We start from the raw sequence: 12,185 nt of genomic DNA on the forward strand, positions 1-12,185 counted from the left end.
TTGTGACTCCACAATGTTACTGGACCCAAGACGTTGTGATCCCAGAAAACTAGTGGACCCAAAGACGCGTTGTCTCTACGGGATATTCCCTCCTGTCATGGCTCACATGTTCCCATACTTAGGTCCTCACAAGCCATCGCGCTCCAAGCACACACCATCCCGCTACAGGCACACGCCAACCCCATTTTGGCACACTCCAATAATATAAAGGACTTGGACACGTGTTTCAATCACATCCATGTGCCTCGACTCCAGAACCTTCCCACGATCAGGATCCAAGATATCAATCCCTAAATACTACAAGAGCAAAATACATCACTCTTTTAACAACGATCTGAAAAGCCACCGATGTTAACAGGATTTTTAACATCGCTTGATTTTTAAACGGTGTTAAAGGATTTACGTACATCGGTTTAAAATATGACTGTTGTCTAATCTCAATTTTTTAAAAAACTAAAAAGAACCGCTACATTATAATTATATACATTCCCCCACCCAAAATTCTAATTTCCCCCCACCCAAAATTCTATTCCACTTCCCCCTTTCTTCTCCCCTCACTTCACTTCACCCTTCCCGACTCCTCTCTCTCTCTCTCTCGTCTCGCTCCCTCTTCAATTCAACTCTGAATTAACCCCTAATTTTAAAACACACCCCCCATTCTAAGAATGTATAAACCCTAATTTTAATTATGTGCAAATGGGGAAAAATTAGTTCAACACACCAATTTCTTGGTACTATCTACAATTAGTTAAACCCGTCTTTAATTAGTAAAGATTGGGTTAATATTTCTTCATTTTTGTATAAATTTTATTCTTTCTCTCAATAGATCTGGGAGTTTATTGAGTTTGGGAGTTGGTTTCTTCTATTAAGTATGAACTCTATGTTTTTTCTATGGAATTAAAAAGCTTTATAAATATTTTTTTTTGTTTTCCTTCATGTTGTATAGCGTTTAAATAATTTCTTAATAGTGAAGGCTATGCAGACTATTGATGTGGAAATAGTTCAATAATTCGCTATTTGAAGGAAGCAGAGAGATGGTGTTGGTCCAAAATTTCTTGATACAAGCCTGTATACTCAAGGTCACATGGGGTTTCATCAGATTCCCTCCCACCCAAACCTAGTGGTGTATCGCACTCACAAGTCACAACAAAGAGTATAAGAGGTATAACCTCTTACTCTTACCATCCTGAAATAGCTATGACCATTAGATAATTAGATTAGAGATAATGAGGTTTATAGATTGTATTAGTTTAGAAGTAAGTTTTTTTTTTGTTTTTTTTGTTTGGTGTATTTTAAATATAATTAAATGTTTGTGTGTGGATATGGAATATGTGCAATTATTACTTGTTAGCCATAATTTGAGTCCAAAATTGCTGATATTTTCACTTTTAGTAAAGGGCAATCATGAAAATTTAAATACTTACTCACACTTGGACATGTGGTTACTAGATGAGGGGTATACATTAGTTTATGATTCTAGTGAAAAATCTGCGGATTTGTTTAATTATTTTCGGTAGTGTGTTGGTGGTCTTTAACTATGTAGTAATATATTATTTTCTATGGATCTCTAGCAGCTATTCCCTTCGGCACAATGGTGGTTGTTTTTGTCATTTGGGGTTTTATTTCTTTCCTGCTTGCTCTTCTTGGTACAGTTGTTGGAAGGAACTGGAGTGGTGCTCCAAACAATCCATGTCGTGTGAAGACAATTCCGTGTCCTATTCCTGAGATGAAATGGTACCTCACACCATCTGTTGTGTCAATTATGGGAGGATTGCTACCATTTGGCAGCATTTTCATTGAGATATATTTCGTCTTTACTTTGTTTTGGAACTACAAGGTAAGACTGACCATTTCCTTACATTTTGGTATAGCAAGTGTATATCCAATTATTTTTTAAGTCTTACCTACATAACATTGTGTAACACTACTATATATAAGAAACAATGTATAAGTGTGTATTTACATTATAAGCAGAATCTTGAACCAGCCTTCACTACTCTATAATTTGTTTGCTTGTTCGGTATCAGTCTGCTGATGTAATTTTTTATTTTATTTGTCTAGCATCTGAAAGGCTGGTAAGTAACACAAAACTTAAAAGGAAAATTATGTTCTATGTGTGACACCATTGGGTACTTGAAATTATTTAGTTGTTAAAACGTATTCTCATGATCATGATGTGCTAATTTTTTTCCCTTGATTAATCAATTTTTTTTGTTTTTCACTACAGGTGTATTATGTCTATGGTTTCATGTTGCTGGTCTTTCCGATTCTCATTATTGTTCATTGTATTTATATGTTTATGCAAGTTGTATATGTAGTCGGAATAGATATAGATTTATATACATGTTCATTCTTTGAACTGGTGTGTGATATAGCAGTCAACAGTGATAGTAGAATTAATTCACGATGTTTACAAATTCTAAGTTAGAACATGTTACCAGTGATAGCTCTCTGTTCTGGCAAATGACTAAGTGGATAGAGTAAATTATGGTGAATTTTGAATGCCCGGAGGTCTGCTGGAAAATGATTTGAAATATGGTCATCATACTAAAAATGGGTGCGGACTAGCTGTTGCTAAATTATGTCTGATTAGACGCAAACAGGGATGTTCATCCAACCTCATCCATAAGGTAGCTATGCATTGCATGTCCAATCTCTCCGGAAGTTAATTATATTTTGATTGGTTACTTGTAATAATTACCTATAAGAACTACCAAGTTGTATAAATATGCAGCTTAGGGAAGATATGTGAATTATTAGTTAATTATTCTCGAGGAATAGTTTTGGTAAGTTCTTATTTTTTTCATATTTTAATTAACATGATATGTCCTTGGAGAATTAATGATACTGTGATATGTTACAACAGTCTGTTCCTTGAGTTCTCAAACATGTCTTTGCTTGCAGGAGTTTATGATTCTTCCGGTAGGCGCCTCTTCATTCTCAGAGGCAATGAAAGATATCAATTTTCGTAGTTTGTGTATTTATTTGCCCTGTTACTTTAATTACAGAATAACAATGGTTCAGAGAAGATATCAGGAGAACAACTCAAAAATCTTTATAAGTCATTTGTATCTGAGTATCATGTGGTCTCCATTGAGGATCCATTTGATCAGGAACTGAATATGGAGTTCAAGTACAGATTGCGAAGACGGCTCTATAAATAATTCAAACACAATTTCAGATTCTACTCTCACTAGTAGCGAATATTGGGGGCATCTTTTTGTGTTTGTGCAATTAAGGTCGTAATGTAGATATTTATATTTTGAACTAGTGGATATTGGATGTTTGGTAATAAAAATAGAATTGGCTTTTTGTTTCGATTGCGATATTGTTTTGGTTTGTTTTGGTTTATAAGTTTGCAAGAACATAGTTCAGATACCAATCAAAACCTCTCATAGGGGTTTAACATCAGCTCAATTATGGTTTAAATTACATCTTTAACAACAGTTCAAAATTGATAAAAAAATGTAGGCTTACAGAACCGATATCTAATATTATTATTTACATCAGTTCATAAAATAACCGATGTTAAAAGTACTTATTCACAACGTCCTTATTTGCATAAGTGTTGTGTTGTCATTGTCTTTTTTTTCTTTGTGTGTCACATGCTTAAATTGATATAAATTAAAAGATAAACTATTATTGAACTCGTTATCATGTGTTAAAATGTAATATATTAGAAAAAAAAACATCAGTTTCTAAGTTAGAACTGTTGTCTACTGGTATCTTAGACATCGGTCTAAAACCGATGTCTAAAACTTTGGACCTTTCTCTACACATGCAAAAACATCGCTTTTAAAAATTTTTAACATCGGTTTATAACTGATGTCTTTTAACCTGTTTCTTGTAGTGAAACCCTAATTGGAATCCTGTAAAAGCCTTCCAAAAACAGGGATTTGGGGGACATTCATTATTCACCTACACACGTATACACACACCACATATATTTGAGTAACTAGGTGAAAAAATTGCGCTTCACGCGGTAGTTGAAAACACGTTACAATACGATTTTTAATGATAAAAGATAGTTAATTTTCAGGTTTGCTAAAGTATTTATATTTATCAAAGTACGGGACTTAAAGAACTACTGGTGGTTAACTATTCTTTGTATAATGGAAGTATATTATGTGATGCTTCTTCGAAAAAAGGTACTTCCTCCGTCCCAATTTATCAGTATTATTTGATTTTTTACGATCAAACTGACTTAGTTTTGACTGAAAATTACATATTGTAAATAATCAAAATTAATTATAAAAATTCATTAGAAAGTATACTCAATCTACTTTAATATATATTTTTCAGATTTTTAAAATAATAAAAAAGTAAATTTTTTTTATGATCAAAATTGAGTCAATTTGACCATCAAAAGTGAAACAAATCTGATAAAATGGGACGAAACGAATATATGCGAACCAAATCTAAAAACCTATAAATATGGAGTAACACATTGTCTGTTAGGTAAAAAAAGTTGGTTCTCTGGAGGGCTAGACCACAGGTAAAATCAATTTTACGTTTTAAATGCATATCATTTCTAAGAGTCTAATAACATCATAGCATATTAGTAAATGTGCCACTGGTCTAAAGATCATCTTGTAGCACCCACAGAATCCAGGATAAGAGGTGAAAACATTCAATTAAAAAAGGCCAACACAGTTGCCAAGGAAGTGCTAAAATATGGAAACAAATAAAAATATCACAAGCAAACCAGTCTTTTTTATTTATTGTCCGTGTGACTGTGGAACATTAAAAGGTTCAATCCGCTATAATGCAAAAGGAAAGAGTTGCGAGCAGCTATTCATTGGAAAAGGAAAAGAGGGTTTTTCAAATATTAGGTCCTCGCAGCAAGCATAGTGGGACTTAGGCCAAGGGGAGCCACTGTTGCCTCCCTTGGCATCTTCAAAAGCTTCAATAACAGTGGACAGCTTCCTCTTACGTTCAGTGCTACCACCCGGGTTAGAGCTAGTGGAAGAGCCCTCAAGATTAGAAGAAGCCTGTAGCACATGACAGTAAGAAACACTGGAAATTGTCAGAACTGTATATCATGGTGGTTTAGGTAAGAAGGTAAGAACATATGATGGGACGATGACTGACCTGTTCTTGAGCATTCTTTTCATAAGCAACTTCCAGCTCTTCAACTGGTGTGAAAACCGCTGATACACCATAGTCCTGGAGGCCTTCAACCAGATTATACTTATTCAATTTCAGCTTGTATACAAATTCCTTACCCACAAGGACTTGCAGCTCCGGGGGTATATAAGTGTCTCCTTCTGGCATTTTATTAATCAATTTCTTGGCTGAGACGTCAAGCAATCGCTCAGCAGTAGAATTGAGCAAAACAACGTTTGTAGTTCCGGTGCGATCCTTGACCTGAAGATTAATACAAAACCTGAAAGGGAAAGGGGGCTATGCAATTAGTAATATAACAAAATATCAACCATTTAAGTTTAAAATTGTAGTATACAGATGTATAAATGCATAAATAAATTCTTAGACCCATATTTAAGGTCTTTAAATTAAAATGAGAAATGGAATAAAATATTGGTTAGATATTTAATTTCTTAACACCAAAAAATATGATGTAATTAAGCATCCATGGAAATAAATTATTGACCCAGTAAAAATAAAACAATCAAGTCGTCAAACTTCATGTTACTTACATAGCTAGAGGTAAATCAATTGGTTTTTTGCAAGTATTGCAGATGAAAACCCCATCCCGGAGAGTGCCCCTCTTCACGCATGACTTGCACCATATATAATACCATCCAAAGCGATTGTTGATGGCGGTTATGGTGGCCTTCAAGGTCACCACATCAACCTGCCAAAATTTATGGTTAAAAAGCTCTTGTGAGAACATGGTACATTTTATTCTGATTAATGCAGACTGATGTTAGATTGTTTGGAATATACCTGTAGTTCACCAGCACATGTAGCCCCGACCAGGGTTTCCACGGTCATTCGATTAATGAACATGGCTTCTTCAGGGGGTAGCCTGGTAGAACCGGGGCCTTCGATAGTCACGGCCTTTGGGGAAAAGGCTGAGAACCTCTCTTTTATAGAAGAGACGTGATCCACTTCTGGGTTCACATAAATTTTTCTAGCGCTAGTTGTAGCGAAGGTTAGAGCACCTGCGTGTAATAATCGGGCTTTACAGTTACTCTTTAACTATTGAGAAATATCACACAAAATGCAAAAGAACCTTTTTTAGCGACTTGACTACGCATTTTGACTACTTAGGAACATAGTTCTTACGCTGGTAGGTCTTGACTGTGACATAGGAGACCACAATAATATAGGGTGCATCTGGGATCAAACTGTTCGCCCAGTTTACCCCACAGGGTGACGGTGCTGGTGACAGAGCTAACATAATAGCAAGGAGTTAAACATGCCAGGATGATTAATTGAAAAATAATCAAATTTGTAAATTTGCAATCCCCGCTTATTAATCTGTGAAAATTCTAATATCCTTTTTTTTGAAGCCAGCCCCAACAACTTCAACCTCACCATAACCGCAAAAGCACCCCACAATGTCTGCAATAAGCAAAAGGTATTTATTAATATACTACAATTTATTGAAATATTTCTATATCCTTGCATTTTCACACAACTAAAATTCCCTGACAATCAACCTGTGATATACAGAATTAACAATATTTGTGCCTAAATTAAACGCTATTTGAATACATAACTATGCACAAATTTATAATTCCAAGTTAATTTTACTCATTCCATAACTCATACTTAATATGACCATACAAAGTGCATATCTATATGATGACAAAGACAATACCTGCTATCATGACAAAGGTAATACCTGCTACAATCAAAAGGTGCAAATATTGCCCGAAAATTTAAAAATAAAATACTATGGCCAGAAGAATGAAATAAGTCTTATTTTCTGACACTGGAGAATCACTATTATTTCTGTTAGAGAATGGCCCTTTCCTCATCTAAAACCTTAAGGTGTTAGAGAATGACCTTTTTCAACATCTTATATTATTCTAACAGTTTCCCCCACACTCAGAAACCTTAGAGTTCTAACCAAAGCACATGTAACCACAGTGTCGCGGTTTAGGCAATCACGGAGATTCCCATGTACATTAGCATACCCGACAAATTGATCAACATTTCTGGAAGTTATTTACTAAGGAGCAACATCACTGTTTTTAGCTAATAGTAGCTTAGATGAAAATGAGGTTCCTTGTGGTGCACAGGTCTAATGCTGCTCATATAAAGTTTAGATACTATTTCTTCTGTCATAGGAAGGAAAAGGAGGTAAAGTATTCCATATGGCATTTCCATCTGTCAGCCCTCTCCTGGGATGTAATAATTGAGATATTGACATAAAATTGCCATTAAACTTTGTAATGTAGTCTTTTTCCATGCTCGAAAATTCAAATCTAGCCTAGAAAACAATCAAGTCCAGGGGCAATGTGCAAAAGCACTAGATTAGCTAAAACAACCTTGCGAAATTTGAATTTTCCTAAAGCATTATATTAAAAAAAAAATATCAACTAAAGATAATTTGTTCGTCGATATAATGATCTCGGAATTAAGCAAAACAATATACAATATTTATTCTGATTATAACATCATTTTTTTATGAGTCTGAATTAGAATAAAATTAAAACCAAGTGTAATTTGTGTACTACTGTGTAAATAGCTAAATAAAGTATAATGATTTAATTTAAATCTTAAAAATACAACCTTCTAAATTAAATCCATTTAAATAGGCTCTTTGTTAAAATATTTCCATATTTTTGCATTTTAACACAACTAATATCTAAGGTACAGTGTAAATAACTAAATAAAGAAAAATAATCTAATTTAATATTAAAATACAACCTTCTAAATTAAATCCATTTAAATAGACCCCATGTATAAATTCCTTGTTGGAAAACCTATATCAGGCAAGGATGCTTCCAATATAATTGTTTTTAAGTATTACCCAACTCAATACAGAACTAAACAAAGGTAAGAAGCATTAAAATCTTAAAAATATAACCTTTTAAATTATATCCATTTAAATAGACCCCTAGGTATAAATCAGTTGTTGGAACACAGGCAATGATGCTTCCAATATAATTATTTTTAACCAATACCCAACTCAATACAGAACTAAACCAGAGGTTAGAAGCTTATTTCTATAGCAGCATGGGTAATTCAATAAAATGAGCTAAAGTAGAGCCAATGCAACAATTTATTGAAATATTTCCACATCTCTGTATTTTAACACAACTAAAATCTAAGATGATGTGTAAATAGATAAATAAAGTATAATAATCTAATTAAAATCTTAAAAATATAACCTTCTACATTAAATCCAATTAAATAGACCCTTCATTGAAATATTTCCATATTTTTGCATTTTAGCACAACTAAAATCTAAGGTGTTGTGTAAATAGCTACATAAAGTATAATGATCTAATTTAAACCCTAAAAATATAACATCTAAATTAAATACATTTAAACAGACGCCCTAGGTATAAATTCCTTGTTGGAGTACCTATGTTTCCAAGATTATTGTTTTTAAGTAATACCTAACTCAATACAGAACTAAACCAGAAGCTTATTTCTAGAGATTTACCCGAAAGAGTGGACATGTCATCAGCACGGTCCTGAAGCTTTGGGAAATCAACAAACTGGAAACCGTATTTCGGGATGCTCGCAACACCCTCATATAGCTGTATAACCTGGGTATAGTTTTTGATTGCTAGCCGGTGGTCTTTACTGGGAGGTATTCACCCCAACCTTGACATTCCTAAGGCTGTAGACCAGGCCCTAGCTGACATGGTGCCTGAACCAAGGTACCAAATACTTACGGATAGAACCATGTATAAGATTCTCCTGGGATTGATAGGGAATCTCATGTCAAACAAAAGATCTAAAGTAGCAGAGGTCATTGGAGGGTATTAAAAGAATTAATACCTTTTCATCAACCAGGATCATATCCACATTAAGCAAACTGTTATCCTTTGTGTTGACAGCATCCCATAGCCTGCAAACGCGGACCCTAATCAACCAGTCCTCCACATCACCCTCAATGTCGGAAAGATAAGAAAACTCCATAGCTACATGAGTTTACACCAAAGTTAAACATTACCACCAAGATGCTACATTACAAGACTAAAAGTAAAAAACTTATCAATGGCATGAACAAACAGAATTATAATAAATGGTATCAGTTTAGCATCACCACCAAGATGATACACCACAAGACCGAAGTTAACCTAACTTATCTATGATATGAACGAACAGAAATAACTAAAATTGATACAAGTTTAGAACAAAGCTAAACATGACCATTCAAAGATGGAGGGCTGAGCTAGAAAATAGACTTACAACAAACGATAAAGCATATTCACGATAGAGGGGCAACATTTAGGAACAAAGCCACATATTTGAACAAACATAATCACAACAAATGATATTAGCCCTGTAACTATATCAGTTCATAACAAAGCTAAACACTGTCACCAAGTTGATACATCAGAAGGTCGAAATGAACTTAACCTATCACTGGCATGGACAATCAGAATTCAACAAATGATACCAGCTTAGAAAAAAGATATACGTTACCACCAAGAGATAGAGGGCTGTGCAAAAATTAGAATTTGAACAAATGATAAAAAAATAATCGTAGTAGAGGGCCAACACTCAGAAAGGAATACATATAAATGAACAAACAGAATCACAAAAAATGACATCAGCTCACTACAAAGCTATAATGTATTATTCAAATTAAGCTATCATAAGGGGCAACATCCAGAAATCAAGACATACAAGAACAAATAGAATTACAATAAATTACAATTACACTGAAATAAAATGATATAGGATGATCACCGTAGAGGGGAAAACAATAAAAATATGAATATATAAGCAGATATTACCTTTTTAACTTTAATCAGACGGCTTCGTGAAACAATCCAGTGAAGCCCAAGTGGTGGCATGGCTCCACAACATATATACTGGTCGCCGGGCATACGAGGGGTTATAACCGACGATGGCTTTAAGGCTTTTAATTGGGAGGCCGAAAGGTGCATCTATATCTACTCAAAGATCAAAGCTTATACCCAAAATTAATTAAGTTTTTTTTTAAAAAAAAATGGCAGAAATTGGAGAAATTAGGATATGAGACAGGAGTGTTGTCATATGTTGTGTACTATGATTACATAAACAAAACATCTAAGTAGAATTTACTTGGTGAAATTATGTAGCACTCGATGGATAAGAATTATAGTCCCGACGGATAACTCATTATAATCTCGACGTATGATTAACTTATTATCCAAGTGAGTAGCTTATGTAATAATACGTTTGTAGCACAGTTATGTATGCACATTTGTATAGAATCTGTAGTAGCATATAAGTCATGTTGACTTTAACTAGATATGCAGAATAGGTTGATTAATTGTACATAAATGATGTCTTGTAATTCTGCAGAAGTGAAATAGAGTCAAGTGCCAAAATAGCTACCGAGGATGATTAACAAAGCCATCGACGGATGATCAAATGACTATCAACGGATGTTTAATATAGCAGTCGACGGATGATCAATTAAACCATCAACTGATATTCTGAAAGTCGACGGATGATCATATGAAGAATTCAAACAGCAGTTGAACAGTGAAAGCTGACACACAACCGTCGAGATGTATACAAACACACTGTGGAAGCCTTTTAACTGGGTAATAGAGGACGAAAAACAGCAAAGCTTAAGACTGATAGTTTTTATATTTGTTCAGTCTTTTTGACTTTGTAATCTTGGTATTATATAAACCAAGAGTGTAGCAAATAGAAAAATAACTGAGATAGCTGAGAAACACAAAAACAGAGAAATCTTTGTAAGCAGAATCTTTAGCATTTCTTGTATTCTCAGTAGTTCAATTTGTAAGCAGCTGTGAGCATTCTTGCACACAGAATCCTCTCGATATATAATATATATATCTCTGGTGGAATTGTTTAAATCCACCAGAAAGTTTTTAAAGACTCTTATTTTTAATTACTTATGTTTTGATTCAATTAAGTTTACATTCCGCATTGTGCTAATCAAAACAAATATATCTATAATCGAGTTGAACATTTTTATTTCGAGAAAAAGGTTCAAGAATTCCATTCAACCCCCCTTCTGTAATTCTTGCTATATTGTTAAGGGACTAACAATTGGTATCAGAGCAAGCTCTTAATCTACAAAGAGTTTAAAGATCAAAATAATTCAGCAAGATGAACAAGAAAGATGTTGGAGTCAAGATTCATTTTCTTAATAAAGATAATTACCATCATTGGAAGGTAAAGATGCATCTTCATATGCTTTCTCAAGATGAGGCCTATGTGGACTGTATAGAAAGAGGCCCTCATGTTCCAATGAGAGCTGCAACAGGAAACGCGCCATCTGTTCCAAAGCCAAGGCATGAATGGTCTGATCCTGACATTGAACAAGTCAGGAAAGATAAAAAGGCCATGAATATTATGTTCAATGGTGTTGATGCAGACATGTTTGATAACATCATCAACTGCAAAACTGCCAAGGAAGTTTGGGACACAATACAGATAATTTGTGATCGCACTGAGCAAGTAAGAGAAAATAAAATGCAGTTCCTGATTCAGCAATATGAGCATTTTCACAATGAAGAAAGTGAGTCACTCACTGACATTTTTAGTAGATTCCAGAAACTGCTAAATGCTCTTAAGTTGCATGGAAGAGTCTATCAGACTAAAGACTCCAATCTGAAATTTTTCAGATCTCTTCCAAAGGAATGAAAACCAATGACAGTCTCATTGAGAAACTCACAAGATTATAAGGAGTTTACTTTGGAGAGACTGTATGGCATTTTGAAGACCTATGAGCTTGAGATAGAGCAGGATGAAAGAATGGAGAGAGGAAAGAAGAAAGGAGAATCCATTGCACTAGTTGCTGATCTGGAAAAGGAGAAGGAAGTGAAGATGGAAGCTGTAAAATCAACTTCAAAGGTCTGTGAGAATAAGGGTAAGGGGCTAGCTGCAGAAAGTGAAGAATCATTGATCCAGGATGACATGGAGGACATTGATGAGCACCTAGCATTTCTTTCAAGGAGATTTTCCGAGCTCAAGTTCAAGAAGAACTTTGGAGCAGCCAAGCCAAATAGAAACATGGTGGATAAGTCAAAATTCAAATGTTTCAAATGTGGCTTGGCAGGGCATTTTGC

The 12,185-nt window shown here is 34.4% G+C and overlaps 1 protein-coding gene and 1 long non-coding RNA gene across 5 annotated transcripts; one reads left to right on the plus strand and one right to left on the minus strand.

Annotated features, from left to right (window-relative positions):
* Positions 1–482: 482 nt before the first annotated feature.
* Positions 483–3,318, plus strand: LOC141693107 (uncharacterized). 3 transcript variants are annotated; one of them, XR_012563016.1, is made up of 4 exons: positions 483–1,162; positions 1,572–1,837; positions 2,228–2,630; positions 2,905–3,318. It is a non-coding gene; the product is annotated as an uncharacterized LOC141693107 (long non-coding RNA). The 3 variants fall into 3 exon arrangements; XR_012563015.1 differs by having other exon boundaries at positions 1,575–1,837; XR_012563017.1 differs by having other exon boundaries at positions 1,653–1,837.
* A 1,373-nt stretch (positions 3,319–4,691) lies between these two features.
* LOC141692781 (uncharacterized) lies at positions 4,692–10,090 on the minus strand. 2 transcript variants are annotated; one of them, XM_074497720.1, is made up of 8 exons: positions 9,891–10,090; positions 8,926–9,068; positions 8,585–8,794; positions 6,250–6,528; positions 5,908–6,125; positions 5,658–5,815; positions 5,092–5,386; positions 4,692–4,991 (listed from the first exon to the last, which is right to left on the minus strand). In XM_074497720.1, the coding sequence occupies exons 4-8, from the start codon at positions 6,362–6,364 to the stop codon at positions 4,761–4,763; spliced, it is 1,017 nt and encodes a 338-aa protein (XP_074353821.1). In that variant the 5' UTR covers positions 6,365–6,528; positions 8,585–8,794; positions 8,926–9,068; positions 9,891–10,090; the 3' UTR covers positions 4,692–4,760. The 2 variants fall into 2 exon arrangements, with proteins under 2 accessions (XP_074353821.1, XP_074353820.1); XM_074497719.1 differs by having other exon boundaries at positions 8,585–8,844.
* Between the last annotated feature and the right edge of the window lie 2,095 nt (positions 10,091–12,185).

Source organism: Apium graveolens, chromosome 10 (genome assembly GCF_009905375.1).
Source record: "Apium graveolens cultivar Ventura chromosome 10, ASM990537v1, whole genome shotgun sequence".
NCBI lineage: Eukaryota > Viridiplantae > Streptophyta > Magnoliopsida > Apiales > Apiaceae > Apium > Apium graveolens.